This window comes from Lingula anatina, chromosome 4 (assembly GCF_051362555.1).
Source record: "Lingula anatina isolate TDL-2025a chromosome 4, LinAna3.0, whole genome shotgun sequence".
NCBI classification, from domain to species: Eukaryota; Metazoa; Brachiopoda; class Lingulata; order Lingulida; family Lingulidae; genus Lingula; species Lingula anatina.
Window position 1 is genome coordinate 15,297,212 of NC_141770.1, and position 18,264 is coordinate 15,315,475.

The 18,264-nt window shown below is 34.4% G+C and overlaps 2 protein-coding genes across 3 annotated transcripts; both read right to left on the bottom strand.

Annotated features, from left to right (window-relative positions):
* Positions 1 to 723: 723 nt before the first annotated feature.
* Positions 724 to 8,931, bottom strand: LOC106158022 (3-ketodihydrosphingosine reductase). 2 transcript variants are annotated; one of them, XM_087011064.1, is made up of 10 exons: positions 8,747 to 8,931; positions 8,372 to 8,461; positions 7,823 to 7,882; positions 6,485 to 6,550; positions 5,879 to 5,974; positions 5,143 to 5,334; positions 4,017 to 4,100; positions 3,519 to 3,602; positions 3,216 to 3,317; positions 724 to 2,455 (listed from the first exon to the last, which is right to left on the bottom strand). In XM_087011064.1, exons 1-10 carry the CDS (start codon positions 8,855 to 8,857, stop codon positions 2,339 to 2,341), a joined length of 1,002 nt encoding a protein of 333 aa, XP_086867190.1. In that variant the 5' UTR covers positions 8,858 to 8,931; the 3' UTR covers positions 724 to 2,338. The 2 variants fall into 2 exon arrangements, with proteins under 2 accessions (XP_086867190.1, XP_086867191.1); XM_087011065.1 differs by lacking the exons at positions 724 to 2,455; positions 3,216 to 3,317 and adding an exon at positions 2,975 to 3,040.
* Positions 8,932 to 9,260: 329 nt separating this feature from the next.
* LOC106152967 (twisted gastrulation protein homolog 1-A) lies at positions 9,261 to 14,447 on the bottom strand. The gene is made up of 4 exons (XM_013526715.2): positions 14,300 to 14,447; positions 13,012 to 13,241; positions 11,858 to 12,073; positions 9,261 to 11,472 (listed from the first exon to the last, which is right to left on the bottom strand). The coding sequence occupies exons 2-4, from the start codon at positions 13,229 to 13,231 to the stop codon at positions 11,123 to 11,125; spliced, it is 786 nt and encodes a 261-aa protein (XP_013382169.2). The 5' UTR covers positions 13,232 to 13,241; positions 14,300 to 14,447; the 3' UTR covers positions 9,261 to 11,122.
* Positions 14,448 to 18,264: the final 3,817 nt, after the last annotated feature.

Below are 18,264 nucleotides of genomic sequence, written 5' to 3' on the forward strand. Positions count from 1 at the left end.
CAGCACAAGTCTAAAAGGTACGATTACAGAAGTCAAAATGATATTTAATAACATAAGACAATGAAGCACGTAAGATGTCACAAATGTAACCATTTAATCACTCGATTAAACAAACTATCAACTTAGCTATTTGATTTTATTGATACTATTTGGTAAGCTGAGAAAAAAAAAAAAGTTAATAAGACCCAGTCTGACAGCAAATATTCAAGTCTAAAATTCAACATATTACCACTGAAAAAACTCCTAGATCCACCATTATCCTTGTGTCTTTATAACCACAAAGATTTATGATATTTATTTCAGGAATTTTTTCCCCAAAATTCAATGCAACTTAACAGAGAGACACTTATCGCAAGGAAGAAAAAGACTTTCACGCTTTTGCGGCATTTTGAAAAAAATAAAGGAAGTCGTATATGAAATAATTTTCAACATTAAAGCAACAAATGACAACCAAATAAATAACATACGATAAAACGTTCCACATTCTATGATTGTGCATTTTTCGAAACTTAAAGTTTGCTTTTAAAATGGGCATACTCACCTCACGGATTAAACACTTGATCAATTATTTGGATTCAGATTGCAATTCTAATTTTGCTTTATCAACGATAAAATCTGAACTAAGGCTTTTAAGAAAAATCGCTGGCAGGGTTTTGGAGAACTAAATAGTGTCATTAGATTGGCATTAGTGAGAGATAAAACAAGAAAATCAAAGCAAACAGATGAATGATATGCCATTTATTATAAAAGAAAAGAAAATTGGCAAGAAACAGACGAGGGTCAGATTCGCAAGTTACCGTGTATGTATAAAAGTAAGAAAATAAAGGCAGAGACAAATACATTTCAATTCAATAGGTTTATGCTCTAAGCAATAACAAATGTTAAATATAAAAAGAAACTGTAGCAATTAAGGTGGCACATGAAACAGGATCATGAAAATGAAAAAGTTTAGCCGACACTCCAACCAACAGAAAAAAAATTCCCGAACACAAAAAACTCTTCTAAAAATGGAAGAAAAACTTGGAAAAAATGAGAAAGAACAGGTGATTAAATCAAAGCTTAAACTTATCTATTTAGTTGAGAATGGGAATAACTTTTCTTTCTTTCAAAATTTCAACTCTGCATCTAATTTTCATAATCAAACACATTTTCGATTTTGCACTGGTCTGTTATTTTGGAATGCCAAATCCACACATACATACAATGGCAGTATACACAAAGATATCATTTCAAAGAATTGCCTTAAGAAAAATAAACCATGTGATAGAATAAAATGCATTTAGTGTAATTCTTTATTTATTTAATTTTTAGAAAAATATAAATATGCATTTTAGTAACTTGGATAAGAAATGCCAATTTTAGAAAATTATCACAAGTATAAATAGCTAAAGTCAAGTGTCTTTCTTGCATGAAAAGTGATTAACACAAGCATTTGTCTACTGCTTGTTTAGACTAGACCATGGCACAGATTATTTAAACTACACTTAACCAAAAACTGAATACAATAATTTATTGATTTCCTTCTCCTGTATCAATATGTAATGATTTTATAAAAGGAATAAGGCTTTTATCACAGACCAGTGTACCTTGATACTTGGAGAGGTGTGTGTGTGTGTGTGTGTGTGTGTGTGTGTAATTAAATCCCCTCTACATTTGGATTTAAAAACAACATGTTTGGGACTTGGGTCAAGCAACTGCAATATTGTTCTTGGTAAATGTACTGGCATCTTGTGTATACTAGGTTTCTAATACCAGGGTAGTGTCTATTTTCATCACCATGTCACTTGTATACTGGCCACGGTTTCACCAAAAAAAAAACAAAAAAACTTAAGTCAGGTTCCCTGGCTAAGGACTTAATTACCAAGGTTACATGGTCACATCTAATTATATCATATAATACATATCAGGAGCAGTGTTACAGCACCCTCATGGAAATCCTAGTCAACTAAGCTGGGGAACTGACTTAAGTTCTCAGGGTGGTGTTTGGATTTAACCAAAGATCATAGCACCAAGATCACACCGGGATTTCCTTCGTGTTTGGCAAATGTGAAAAGCGAGTAGTACTCTTTGAAGACAATACACTACCACAGGTATCAAGGTGTGCATTTTGATTCAGCCAGTTGTTTCGATATTATACAAAGAATTGAAATTGAACTTCATGATGGATGCTAACATTCAGTAAGTGGGCATGACAACAGTACCATTGGGCTCAGTTTCACGATGGAATAGTCTTTGGAATAGAAGCAAAATGTCAGAGCTCATACCACCTACTGTAAATGTCCAGTGTGGGATTTTCAAAAGAATATGTCCATTCTTTCCAGACACCAAGACAGGTTGACTATTGTTCCTTGGGTTTGACAATGGTCACTTTGTGCACTTTACACCTGTGGACCACACGGTCAAAGCTGTCCAGGTAGAAAAGAGAGATGATCCTGAACAGCCCCATGGTCACCACCTAAAGAGATACATTAAGTCTTTTCAATTAACTGAGCAGAAAGACATGTAGCACATTAATAAAGATTTCTGGGTGCAACACAACAAAATCTACCCAATTTTCGAATATCTGCATTGTTATAGTGATGGCTTGGATTTATCGAATTGATCAAGAGGTCACATTTTACAAAAAAGAAATATTAAATATTGCACTTGAATTTACTAATCAAGAATTTACATTTCACAAGGAATAAATATGACTTATTGTACTGGGCCCAGTTTTATAAACACTGGATAGCGCTGTCCTCTAGATAACACTACCCATTAGATAAAATTGTTATCCTCTGGTCAGTTATCCTGTGGGTAAAGTAATGTTTCCTAAATGCTACATACTTATTTTTGTTTCTGATGTTACTTTCTAGTGGTTAAAAATGGCTGCTTTCTTCATGACAACTGTCCATAGGATAACAATTTGATACAGTGGAGAGTGTTATCCATAGGATAGCACTATCCAGTGATGATGAAACTGAGCCCTGGCTCACTGATAAAGTACTCTTTACACTGGACGGCATCCTCTCTGAGTCCAGTAGTACGGCCCTATCTGAGCCTAAAAATAAATTATATTTTACGTGCTGACAACTGGTCGATCATTGAGCATTCATTTTGCAGCCAAAGAGATGTTTGTGCCTCCTTTCTGCGACCACAGGGATGCCAGTTTCATGGTCGCACAAAGGACGCAGAAAGGACGCTGTCCAGTGTAATGGGGGTATAAAATACAGTACCTGCTGAGTGGCCTCCATGAGGGAGGTGACAGGGGACATGCCACATGTCAGGTTAGTCAGGAGGAACCCATCCACTCCCACAGAACACAAGAACTTCCCCTTCTAAAATAATACAAATAGAAGGTGTGATTTTTTTTTCAGAAAATTAAAGCAAATGGGGGTGTTTCTTGACAGTAAACTGTATGGGTTCTAAAGAGGAACAGCTGAACACAGAAAAAGAAATTTAAAAATTAGTTTTATGTACCAATTACTTAAGACAGGCTATGGTATCATTAAAATACTTCAGGGTCATTTTGCACTTACAACTGAATCTTCTAAGATACTATTTGCCACTTTCTCTGGACAGAACAACCCTGCAACTTCTGATATCAACCTTGTTTCTTCTGGCTATGAAAAAAGAAGAGAATCTCAGAGATACAGGTAAGGTACTGTATATAAATCTTAATGCACAGTACATACATAAATCTATTCTTTCACACATTATTCTGTACTGCAGTTTTTTGTCTCTTTATCAGCCAATTTCATCCACAAAGACTGGCTGAAAGGCAGGAGGTAAAAACCAAAAGATTTTAGTGTTAAGTAGGTGAACTACTGGTGTCTAAATAAACCAGCATTTACAACTTTCATCAAGCAGATGGGAGCAGAAAATCCTGAATAAAGAAAATAATTCTCTCCTCAAATGATTCTTTAATTTTAATTAAAATGATTTTATCTGAAATATTCTTCGGGTATTTTGATAAATTCTAATTCTAATTCTAAAACAATTTTAAGTATTTAGTCATAACTGTCAAGGGTGTTTACCTTAGTTTTGTTTTCCTCAGCATAGCCAGGTGTGTCTGTATCTGGAGGGAAGGCCAGGGTTATGTAAATGTTGTATGGTTTGACCTGGAAAACAAATAATTTCAGATCAATATCCTTTCAATGGTGACAATGCAAGGAGATAGCTGAATATCATTACAAAAAGCTATCTCTGGGAAGTGGACATCTACATCTGAAAACATGGGAAATTTGTGTATAATCAAAAACAGTACGAAAACCATTCAATTCACGTACTTGCATCACTTCTGATGTATTCATACTGGAAAAAAAAATGAAACTAACATTGCACAAATTGAATGCCATTTCACATGGATGAGACCAGTCCTCACTGAAAAAGTAGGAAAATTGGCTGGGGGTCAAGGGTACACGGTTAAAAATTCGGAATTCTGACAAAAGTCGGAAAAGTCTCATCAGTGATTTCATATAATAGAGTAAGTTTATGTGCCTTGGTGTCTGCATGCATTGAATAGAGGGCACACAATTGGCATTAGACCTGTACACAGCAGAAGTTTCATTTCCCTGGAAATTTCAACACTTCTTCCTTAATCATCAAGGTTCTCTGTTGTCCAAAACCATTCACAAAATTACAAGCCATAGACCCTTTTTTTTTTTTTTTTTTTTTTGAGTTCTAAGTCTAGTCACAGGGTCAGTCTTTAGAGATTGGTGACTTTCACTCTGGATGGTCAAAGTTTTGACATTAAGAACCCAGCATTGTTTCATAGGAATATTCATAGATCAAATTTTCTCAACAGTTTTAGATAGGGTACACCAGGTTGGTGATAAAGATAACATTTCTGAAATTTTCAGGAAGTTTACATTTTTATCTGAGCATAAATATGGAGTAATAGATGGAAGTAAACCCAAAAATGCAATGATGTCGCAGATCTTCAACTGAAACCTATAACCTTATATTACGATTATTATGAAAAATCCCTGAAAAAAGATGATCTGTAGGATGATCTGGGTTCATTTTAGTAAGTATGTTTCATAATTTTAAAAAATAAAAATAAAAAATAAAATTAATGAATTTTAACTTTATTCAAAAACACATACACTCTAAAAATATAGAATAAATTGAGCGTTTAAAATTAGAGAATGATTACCTTACCTCCATTTGCAGAGCTTCTGCAAGCCCCCTGAGTGCAAACTTAGAGGCAGAGTAAGATGTATATCCATACAGCCCCAGCTGCCCAGCCATGGAAGACACGTAGACTATACGTCCATTTTGCCTCTCTTTCATATTCTTTATCACAGCACGAGTGGCATAGACACTGCCATGGTAATTCAGGTCCATGGTTTTCTGCAATGCAAGGAAAAAATGTACTAAGGTGAAGGTAGAGCAAAGGCCTTGTTTTCATTTTCTTATTTATTCATCTATTTACTTTGGCATTTTAGTCTAATCTATTACTGAATTAGTAACTGAAGCAGTAACTGAATTAGTTCTAGAAATCTACTGACTAGGTTAGGTTAGGTTATTTGATTAAAAGTAGGTTAGCCTGGACAAGAACCATTTGAATGTTGCAAAATAGTAAACATCTTCCAAACAACTAAATTAATTAATTAATTAATTGAAATAGAATAGAATAAAACTTATAAATTTAAAAAAAAATGGTATAACAAAACAAGATAAAACAAAGTAATTTTTCCATCCCTGTACTCTACGTCACACTAAAATTGTTCATATTTCATATCCAAATTTTAAAATAAATAAATAAATCCAATACCTTATCCCTATGCCCCTTCAAAATATCTTGATTATGATAATATTTGTGTTTTCCTCTGAAACTGAGGGTGTTGGGATTTAAATTGTTCTATAAAGAGACTGTGAAACAAAGGGTACTCACTCTAAACTCCTCTAATGGAATCTCATCAAACCTGCCACTCATCCCAGCCCCAGCACTGTTGATCAGCATGGACACTGGACCTAGGTGAGCCTCTGCCTGGGGAGAAAATAGAACTTTCACTTATACCAGTATGTAACAGGATAGCTTGGCTGGGAATCTCAGTCTGTTGGTTCCGTTATACATACTGTACCTTTTCAAAGTCTTCGTACAATAACCCATTTCATTTGTTCATATGTTATTTTAATTTGGTCACCATCGTAGTTTTTATGACATTCATGTCACATGCATATATTTGATGGCTCATTGATATTTCATCTACTTATATCGGTACTAAGTAACTAAATTCATTTACCAGGTAACTATTTATATAATATTATACTTTATACTGGTACACTCACCTTAATTATATACACACACACACACACACACACACACACACACACACACACACACACACACACACACACACACACACACACACACACAAAGTGCTCATATTCAATATTAACAATGTATTTTGAATTCAACCATTTATGTAAAAAATCATACATATACATTTAGTGGTACATTGATTAAATTGATATAAGCACATGTATAAAAGAATACCTTTCTTATCACTTGTTCTACTTCTCCATAGTTCTGAGATATGTCTGCTGAAAAGCACTGGATTCTCTAGAATATAAACAAAATCAAAACAACATTATGATGGTCATTTGAAATCATCTACAAACACTTTTCAAAATGGTTTTTAAAATTTAACATTGATCAGTTCTGTACATACAAGCTCAGTTAACTGTAACTGGAGAAAGCTATTTTATATAGAACTGGATCTTATAGTGAATCTCAATGATAAAGCACTGGGAAAAATCCTTTTCTCTAAAGCTAAAAGTCTGAGTAAGAAGTTGATACAGTAATGCAATCTGTGACACTAGCGCTTGCCCCAAGACAAATACCAGTAAAATTGTAGCTGGGTCATTAAAACTTTGCACATTTGTTCAGTTGTATTTGCGTAAAGCCATTAGATTCTTAGATAATGCGGACTGAAAATTTTTGAAAAATTTTATTGATCAAAAAGTATGAATTCTACAAAATTAATTTAAATTTCTAAACTTAACACTTAAAGGTTTATCTTAATATAAGAAAATAAAGGTCACTGTATGATCACTTTGTGAAATCCTAACATGTCTGTATTTAACATTACAGTAACTATGCACACACATAAAGCTGTGTGTGCACATGTAGCTATGACAGAAAACATAAACAGCCCGTCTTATTTATGGATTTTTAAGATTATTATTGTGATATAATTACAATCCCTCATACCCCTCCTCAACAGGCCTGAATCAAGAAAAAAATACATTCTGTATACAACAGCAGCAAAGAGAAGTATTTTCAATTGAAAAGTTTCACTGCAACTGATTACAAGAGAAAATGGCTTGACAGGAGTACCTCCGTAACAACAAAGAGAGAGAGAGGGAGAGATGGAGCAATTCCAGTATTCAACTCTTTTTTCTGAAAGGGACAAAGTGTACACACATTTAGTACATTCATGTACTAGTAAACCATCACTTGCTGATCTTGGCTGAGGACAAGTACTAGTAATGCTATTTGATATTTTTTTGAAAGATAAATGCCATGAATGAAAGACCCAAAAATATTCTAACCTGTCAACCACCTTGACAAAGTTTTGAATTTCCTGCAACCAAAAAGTCAGTTCTCAAAGTGATAGCAGAATTTGAAAATCCTACTCTTAACCATGGGTTAAGGACTATTGAATTCTTCCAGAATGTAATGTCAGTGTCAAGAAAGAAAGATCAAAAGTTGTTTAGTTGGAGAAAAATACCAATTACTTTAGGAAAATCTATTAAGTATGAGTTTATTGTCACATGAAAATCTTCTACTGTGCACCTTTAAGAGCTGAGAGCAATATGGCAGACATTTTACCTGAGTACTACTGCCATTACAGCATTTTTCTACCTCTTCACGAGCTTGTGTAAGTCTTACCTAAAAAAGTAAAGAGTTTATTCATTACAAATCACAAGCAAAGCATTAAATCAGAAAATTCTAAACATCTTTATATTTTTCAACATAACTGATACATAATATTCACTTTACAGTGAAAGTGCAAATTTAAGCCAGAATGCTTGATGAGACTATGAAGAAAGTGTGTGCACGTGCCCATGTGTGTGAGAATGTGTATGAATCAATGTGTACAAGTATTTGCATATGTGTGTGAGAGTACTACCGGTACATGTTCTGTATGTGGTACATTGCCAAATTCAATCTATGTAGGTACAATTTTATTCCACAGTAATTTTCCCTTCCATATTGTATTTTACCTCCCATTTTATTCCCATTTTTTCAGCAACTTCCATTGTTACAAATAATACTCATGAGGGTATGGTGAGATTAAAATACCCTTATAGGAAAAGATGTATACTGGAGATGGGGGGGGGGGGGGGGAGTATTAATTGATCTATTACTAGTACTTACAAGATTTCTAGCGACTAGTGTTACATTTGCTCCCTTTTTAGCTGCTGCCTTTGCAATACCTAGACCAATCCCACTCGAACCTCCTGTAACCTATAAATAAAACTGTACGATTATGTGGTGGAATTCTGGAGTTCACCCCTATATTGATGATTGAAGTAGCAGTTTTAGATTAATATCCGTTTTTGTGCACATGCCTTTAGCAAGCGATCTCCAAAGACATAGCACCAAAACCCAAGTGTAAGCACTGATATATACTTGTTTTATTTCTACATGAAGTAGATACTTAAGTACGTAAATTAAAGTGGCCAAGTTGAGTAAGACGAGTTCTGAAATTTAGCAGTCAGTACTCTGTAGGGCCATGCGCAGCAAACTCACCAAAACATGGGCACCTTGTACCTGAAACGCCTTTGGCGCTATAATAGGAGACAGTATATACAAAATTATAATAAATACAACAAAAGAACAAGCAACTATTGTCCAAAACATTTTGCGGCTCAGAGAAGTTGCAAGAAGCCGCAGCTGCTTTCTACCTCTACATGCTAAAGAGCGACCGAGAGGAATCCAAGACACCCCTACCGGGGTAGAAATGAAATATGCAATTATCAAAACGTTTATTCATTGGATATTTAAGACCCAAAGTAGGTGGTTAATACTCACGGGCAAATTGTACCTGGTGCCAGGAAAAATTATTTTCATAATTACTTTAATAATTTTAATTTATTTATTAAAATAATTAAAATTCAAACCATAGAAGGTAAACCTCCATGTTCCAACTATTCTAAAATGGTCCATGTAACTTAAATACACTAAGGCGTAATGGGCAGAGAATATGTGCATTCATAAAAAAATGAAAGTAATATTTTTTTATTTCAAGGAATACACAAAACAATTTCCTCTAGCAACATTTATTGCCGCATTTTGTATGTTATAATACACATTTGATGATATACACAGGTACTATGTCAATAAATGATATAATTATGGCAATCTACAGAATAGCCTGAATACTAAATTGTCTGTAGACCTCTTTTTAAAAATGATTTCATCTCATAGTTTATGATATCTAAAAGACTTGTATGACACAATTATACTGGTACTGATAATCATAAACATGATCACAAATAACATGTCTAATAACGGCACCAAGTTTCTAAATGCTGAAATGGTAGACTAGATATTCAAATGTTAACTGGAAGACTAAATCTCAAACAGCAGTTGTCAAAATTGGACAAACTTCAGCACCTACAGGACAGTATATACTTACTATACTACTTACTTATCAATATATTCTCTGAGAGACTGATAACTTGTCATTGTTCAAGATTTTCTTGGCGATTCCATAATGATACTTTCATTGTTTTGATCCAAATTATTACTAGTTTGTTCCTTCAAAGGAAAAATATTATTCCTTACAAAAATACCTTTATCTTTGAACTATAAGATAAGAAATTAGGAGCAATAAACAAACTGTATAATGGGTTGTTCTTTCTGTTTCATACATCTCATTTACGCCGGCTAGAAGATATCTAATTAAAGCCTCTATATAAAATATTTCCAAGTTCATGTTTTGTTATTTATATAATTCCTTGAACACTGGCAGATCTTGACCTTGGCAAACAATGTGTTGAAAACAATCATACAATTCCCCTCAGCATCAAGTACACATCAAGGATACATCAGGGATCCCACAAATAGTGGGACTGGAGACGTAGTTTCAGTGTTTTCCAACCATTTCGAAAACATTTTGTAATACGTGGCCCCTACCACTCCAGATCACCCCAAGTTTGAGAGATCACTGGAAATGTCACAGGCATGCTGACAACAAATGAAAATGTCCAGTCATCTCTGAATTTCAGGGTGCTGAAGGCATGATAATCAGTGTATCACAACTGCATAAGAAAATAAAAATCAAATTCGGAATCTTTGCAATCTCTATGACTTCCACATTTCTAGTAGTCGTTTCCTTTCAGTCTCCCATTTAAGGTAGGAAAAAGTATGAAAAAAATAAAAACTTATGGGACTAAGACTTCCCTACAAAAAGCTAGCACAAACATTTTATAAATATGCATATTTTGCGATTTTAAGTACTTTGTATATTTAAAATTGATATATATGTATACCTATATATTTAAACTTAAATACATCAGATAAAAACTGTTTGTATGCGATATTAAAAACAAAAGCCCTATAATATTCAAATATATATACCAATGTAATTGTTTACAGGCTTCAAGACTGAAATATTTGGTTTAGACAAATGATATGATACAAAATGAAATAATAGCAAAACCTCACTGTATTATGTCAATCAGACGACAGCACTGTGAATCACCTGACTATGACAACAATACTAAATATTTCCACTGCAGATTGCACAATTAAATATTTTTCCAGTGTGTTAATAGAGACTTCCCCCTCTTCATCTTTGCACTATTCAGCTGATATGTAAAATCGTACCTGCAATATAACTTAAAGCAATACCATGACAAGAGAGTTAATGCTTTTAACACAAACACACAAATGCTGACTAAGAAATTTACACTTAATCTCAAATGTCTTACAAACCACTCAGGTCTAAAAGGCATCTTGCTGATATTTGCACTGACAGATCTCTACAATTTTCTAGCAAGTTCAGACCATTGTAAAACTGCAAGATCGTGGTATGAGTAAATCTACGTTAATCTCATTCATAAATGCAAGATGAGTGTCACAACATCACATCCTCCACCTAACCATTACCAGACTTTTTTTTTACAGCTTCTCTTTGAAAACTGGTTTGTCATCATTTTTATTGCGGTGCTTCCTGTTGTCTTCCTGCACACCATCCACTAACTCATCATCATCATCGACCTCATTTTTAGATTGGCAGTTGAGGCACATTGGCGTGCTTTTCCCGTAGTCCAGACACTCGCTGCTGATGCACTCACAGCACCCTTGCTCGTGGAACCAGCGGAATCGTGCAGCGCCCATGGATTTGCAGGAGTACTTGCACTTACTGAGGGGCATACACTGCGACATGAAGGCCACTGTGCAGTTACGATTGTCTGACGGGATGTAGCCTTGCTGATGCCGCATCTTGTGCACATCTTTGTTGTTGGAATCTGAAATAGTTATTTTAATACAATAACTAGGCAGGAAAAGCCATCAAAGGCACAGACCTGTACCTCCTTCAGTTATTACAAAGATGACAATCTTGATTTATTTCAAAATTAGTAATGCTGATGGATAAACAATGTTCATACCAAGGTCAATGTAAAGAGAAAATGAAACAAACAAGCAAAATATATTTGCCCTTCATTTGTGAACCTTGCGGTAACTTAAAACCACATGATCTGTACTCAAACTATCCAACAGAGTAATTCTGTTAATGAATAAAAACTTGTACCAGGTTATAAAAACATTCACCCAAATCATTTATATGGGGGGAAACATTAAGCCAAAAATAAAAAAAATAATTTTGTCCCAAGGATCAAAATCAATCCTCACCAACATCAATAGTAAATTCCACCCCATCAAAGCCCTCTGGTTTGTACACAAAGCCAGGCAGCTCCTGATATGCTGGGTATGTGTGGATTGTCCAGCGCATGTGGACGTCTTCCTCGGCGGTCAGGATACGGAACAGTTCAGGGACAGGGTCAGCCAGGTCCTCTATAGAGCTGGTCTTGGTCATCATGCTGGCCTGGGTCAGCTCTGGACACATACCTGAGAATGTAACACCATGTATTTACTGACTGCAAGACACTGTATTCAGACAAGAACTGCTCCAGGACATAATTTCTATAAGTTAAAGAGGATTACACACATACTCATTACTTGATAACCTCTGATCTCTTGATTGAAATTATTATAAGAAATTATAAGGCAAAACTTGTCAACTCCTTCATATAGTTATCAAGATGCACAGTGATAATGCCACACCATTGTCAAAGAGGAAGAAAAGAATTTATTGTATCTTATGCATCATTATGGTTAAAATGTACATATGGATATAACTACTGTGTACGTTACTTATATACCAGTATGTATAAATCTGCCATCATCAAAGTGTTCCCCTGATTGTGTTTTCATATCATTATTACTGCTATAATTTTATTCTTGTATTGTTAAGTGTCCAATAAAGGAGAAATTGCCATCTCTTCAGTGGGAAAAAGGTGAATTCTACAGATACTGTATTTTTATTTACTTCATTCTTAAATGAGTGGCGGCAACAAAACTGAAAAGCAGACCACTTCATAGTTCTATTTTATATGTAAAAACACCACACACTACATAAAGAGATATATATTTCAATTATTCCAAAATTATGTATCAAAAAGATTTATAATTTTTGCCCATTGAAAAGGAGGCATTTCCATACAAGTATTTTTATGGCTGAATGTACACATACACAACACACCATTTACACAGTTAACAAAAAAGTTATAAAATCAAACCCTCATTCCCATTTTGTCATTTTAAATTTCTTTTTCTAGTTAAACTAAAAAACACTGAAGCTGTGAAACAAAATCATCTTGTACACTGGAGAATTCTCAAATTCAGAAAAAGTGAGAAGAAGGAGTGGAGGCAAAAATAAGTTATACCCCTCAACAGCATGTATTTTAAATAATCCATATTCATTTTCCCCCCAAAGTATGACTTACCAACACAGGAACAGCACTCTGTGTACAGGTCCTCCAGACACTGATGGCACCCTTTGCAGCAAGTGCAGTTGGACATGTCCACCATGTTGCACTCACAGGCATCTATCAGCTGACACTTGCTGACCAACGGGGCGCACACATTCTCATTGCAGGCCTCTGTGGCATAGAATAGCCCTAGCACCAGGACAACCAGTGATATGCAGGGTGCAAAGCCTTGCATTGTGACTGACCTGTAGCAGAGAGAAGGAATATAAAATCAACACATTTGGATAAATGCTATTTTTCTTAGTGAATAATTGTCCATTTCAGAAGTAAGTAAAGAAAATTCCAGCTTCATGAAATATTTAAATATCCTACAGCATGGCTTCAAACTGGACTGACCATTGGCTTTCAGTCTCACAGATGAGGTCTCAAACAAGAATTACAAAATCAGAAACATCCAAACAAAACTGGTTTTCAATGTCATACTATAGATATATTTCTTCATTCGTTTAATATGCATTCTATAAAGCAAAGTACTTCCATTTATTTCAAAGAATAAAACATGCTTCTGAAACAAAAAAGAAAAAAAAAAAGAAGAAAAATGCAGAGTAGTAAACTAAAATATTCCATAAACTGATTATTCTTTCTGAAGAGAAATTATGAGCACATCAACTGACTGCCCTTTAAGGAGATATAAGGCATCTCCAGTACAAGTATGTACATACATTTTCACCAGCCAGAAATGCTCTGTTATGATATCACACTTCTCTCTCTCTCTGTTTACTCCATAATTCAATCTCTTTTAAGACATTATTATAATAATAATAATAATATCATCGCGTTTAATTTGATGCTTGCATGTATTCTACTATGTTATTGTTAAATACATTGAGCCTTAGATGATAGTGCCTTCAATAAAAAGGTTTCCTATTTCTGTAGTGCAATCATACTAATCCAAAGCCAGCTAGATGTAAAAACAGCAACAATAAAAATGTTCACACAAAATACCATCCTTTCAAACATTCATTTAAGTTTCACCACAAGAAGGCATTCTATCCACACTATTAGATCTAATTTAATCTATTTTCATATTGCATCCGAGTTCAAATTGACAACAGTAACAATACCTTGTATGCGGAAAACTCACACATGGTTGATCACCGCAAGACCAATTTAGACAAGACATGACAAATTGAGATTGATAAAAGTTTTTTTCTTTGTCCCCAAATGCCAGCTAATTCAATAGTTACGTACAGAAATTGTAAACATGTGATGTCTTACTCTGCATTGCTACTGTGTCACTTACCGCCTAAAGAATACAGTTACAGATGAACACAAACCGCTAAGCTGTATATTTCACTTTTCCCTTTTATTCTAATCGTTTTGTTTGGTGCAAATGGCTGACCTTGATGACAGCTACCCTATGTCACTTCCGGTTGGACAATTTTCTATCGCTATTTTTCCATGTCAGAATTAAGAACCGAAAAGGCCTGTGTAAATTGAGTTACTTTTAAATAGTTCTATTTTCAATATTTTAGTCAATCATCTTAAGGTGTAGTAATTTACTGCTGTGTAGTCTTAGCACCAGACAACACGTAATTCAAAACTGTGATGCTGGGTCCATGCTAACCAATTTTTTCAAGTGAAGATGACTTAAATTTCGACACAGGAATTTGGATAAATTTTTGCAGCAAAAACAATAGGCTACTTCCATGTTCTTTTATTTTTTTCAAAATATACTGATAATTTTTTTTATTTCAAGGAACATTATTTCTTCTATATTTTTATGCGTTATTTCCTGCATTGAATATCACTGAAACGCCATGAGAACTAAAGCATAATTATTTAATATTTAGAAAAAAGTAGGCCTAAATAATGAAAAATTGAGAAATACACTAGTTGTATGACAGCTCAAAGGTTTTTATCAATAATATTTTTGAGTAGGTACATTTACATTGATATGTTTTCTACATGTATAAACAGTGAAAATTTCAAGCAAGTATGAAGAAAAATGTAGATGTTACGACCCTTTTAGTAAAGTGCATCTTTTTCAGTGTCATTCTGCAGAATTAATAGAATTCCCCAGGTGAGCTTTTGTTCAAAAGATCACGAAGATCTCCCTCATGTGTTCACTCTGAGATAATCATCCCCAGAAATGCACTGCATGACGTCACGCCTAGCCCACTGCGCGTGCGTGCATTTTTAATGAGTTGCTAGATTGCCATAGAAAAATGGGTAATTCGTGAGAATTGACAAACTAACGGCCTGATGCCGATAGACAGCAGCGCTGTGCTATGCTTCAAGCAACTCCTGACCAAATATCGCTAGGGTTTTTAAAAAAATTCTGTTGTACACACGTACTAAGAAGATTGCCGTATATTGCCTAGACTACCCTCAGCAAAACGCAAATATTTTCAGTAATAGTGATTTTAGACGGTAAATTCACTCAGAAACAAAGGGAAATTAATTCGTTGCCGATAGCACCAGCTGATAGCAGTAACATACAGAGTCTGATTAAAAAATTTCATGGCAATTGAATATATTCTACCACTGTACAATGGAGTCCAAAAAGAGCACTTGGCACAAATGTAAAACTGCCCAGTGCAAGGCCAAGAATTCAATCAGTATTTTCAAACATATTATCAGATTCTACATAAATTGACTGACCATATCACTACTCAGTATTTAACTAATCTCTTAATCCAAAATTCCTATCATCATTTAATAATTATGCAAAATTCTTCTTTCAGATTGCTATTTATTTAAATTTTTAATGCTGCTACTGTTCCAAAATAATCTTGTAGTAAAGGAAAAATGCAAATAAGAAGTGGAAGACCAATTTTACCCACAGTATTCAATTATTTGAATATATAAAGAATAAGATCACGATTTAACAAATTAAAATAATCTTTCATGAACTCTTTCATGAATAACATATTAAACAAAAATGAAAGTTATAAATCAGTGGTAATGGCTTATTCTGGAATATATGACCTCTGTAGGCCTACATCATCAGTAGGCCTACCTGACTTGGTACATTATAGTTACTACTTGGATACAGAGTTAGATTTAATAATGTAACAATAAGAACAATATATATTATAATAATAAACTTCTCTGCACATATCAGACGCTTGTTACCATGAACTAACACTACTTGACAATGGGCTGAGCACTTATCACAGAGTCTGCGTGCGATGCCATTGTTGTGCTGTGATTGGTTAGTTGAGTCACGTGAAGCCCTACTGTTGCGCCCTCGCGTATCGCGTAAATGCTGCACATTTCTGGCCATGTTAAGCTCCAATTCCCTTTACATGAAATAAAAAAAACTGATATATATTTGGATCTCAACGACTATAGGCCCCTAGGCCTAATATCTTATTTGTTATAAAATGTACGGCGGAAAGCAAAATTTTTAATTTATTTCTCATGTATGGGAAACTAAATATTTACCTGTGCAAATACCTGAAACAAATAAGACCCCAAGCCTCCAAGGTCTCTTGCTTCACACAAAATCTTTATATCACGTTGAAAAAAATGTTGCTTTGCTTCATGGTTTATAGGCCCTGCATGTAGCCTACGATAACTTTGTTAAGTAGTGGGCACAGGGGCTGCCAACATTTATTTAAAGGGGAAGGGGAAGAAACCATTTAGATTTCGATTTTCGAGCTGTGTTTCAAAAGTTTTTCAGTTTCTCGACTATCAATTTTCATTGTATTATTATTAATATTATTATAAAATCATTTTTATGCTGTACGCTTAGGCCTATAAGGGAGCGAACGATCGAGTATGACTGCGCGTGCGTCGGTGTGCGTGTATACAGATGAAAGGAATACTTTATTTACGTGCATTTGTGCTTTTCGTATTTTCATATTGTATGCATATCAATAGCTTGTTTATTTATTTCTGTAGCCAGAATAGTACAAATAATAAAAAGAATTTCCAGGGTGATGACTTGACAAACCTTTATATCCTGAAAAGGGTTAATACCTGCACTGGTACTGTGGGCCCTATATTACTTATTCTGTTCATCAACGCGAATAGTAAAATGCTTTTCCGAATATAAAAAAGCTTATGTATATTTTAAATGCAAAACATTTTAAAAAACATTGAAAATTGTCTATGAATACTAGTTTAAAAGAAATGCAGCATTTAGCTGTGATTTCAAACACTGATAGGCTGTCGGTTCAGCCGAGAACGTAGGCCTACAGTGTAACTGGAGTAACAGCTCTTTTCGAAAAAGCCATTTTTAATTATCAAACACTTATATAGTTTTAATGACGTTTTTTCTTCTTTAATAATAATAATGATAATAATAATAATATATATTAATATTGCTCAATAGAGCAAGCCACGGACTTGAGAATTATAGGCCTATAAATGCAATAATACCTGTACAACCACGTAACGACACTTCCCAATGGGACCCTCAGCTAACCTTCTTATATTTGAAAATGTATGTTTTTTCACAAATTTGAATTCTTTTGTGACTATCGCAAGCTGTTTTACAAGTAAATGTCTTATTACAGTCTTTGCATTTAAATGGTTTCTCACCAGTGCGAATTCTTTCATGATATCAACGTAAGTTGTTTTACGAGTAAATGTCTTAACTATACAGTAGGCCTATACAGTTCTGACATTTGTATGTTTTTTCACCCGTGTGGGTTTTTTTTGTGACTATCGCAAGCTGTTTTACAAGGAAATGTCTTATTATAGTACTGGCATTTGTAAAATTGGTCTCTGTCTTAGCGTGAATTCTTTCATGATGTTCAAAATTTCTGTTCGGGGCTAAATTTATTCATTTTACCTTTCGGGTAAAAACTGTCTCACACTGAAATAGCTAGTAGAGACATTTGTCACATTTGTGGATTTCTACTACCCTGAGTGTCAGAGCAACGTAAAAGCTAGCTTGTAATTAAATATAACTTGTGATGGAGTCGCTTTTACCGGTATTGCTGATATGGGTTATATATGAAATCAAGATCGAGCTGGCAATACTGGAATCTAGAACCTAGGGTAATTTCTACATGAGTCAGTCCTAATTTACAGGAATACATCTGGTCACAGAGTTTGCACTTGCGTACCCCAGTGTTTTAAATACATAGTAAATGTATTCAGCACAATATAATTTTATGTTAATGCCCTGTCAAAGTAATGCCATGTTTGTGACGTTTCTCTCCTCTGTGGCCGGATTTCTTTCTGTCTAACGCAATTAAATTTTTGAAGGTAAAAGTCTCACCACCGACATTCTTATATATTTTCCAATGTCTG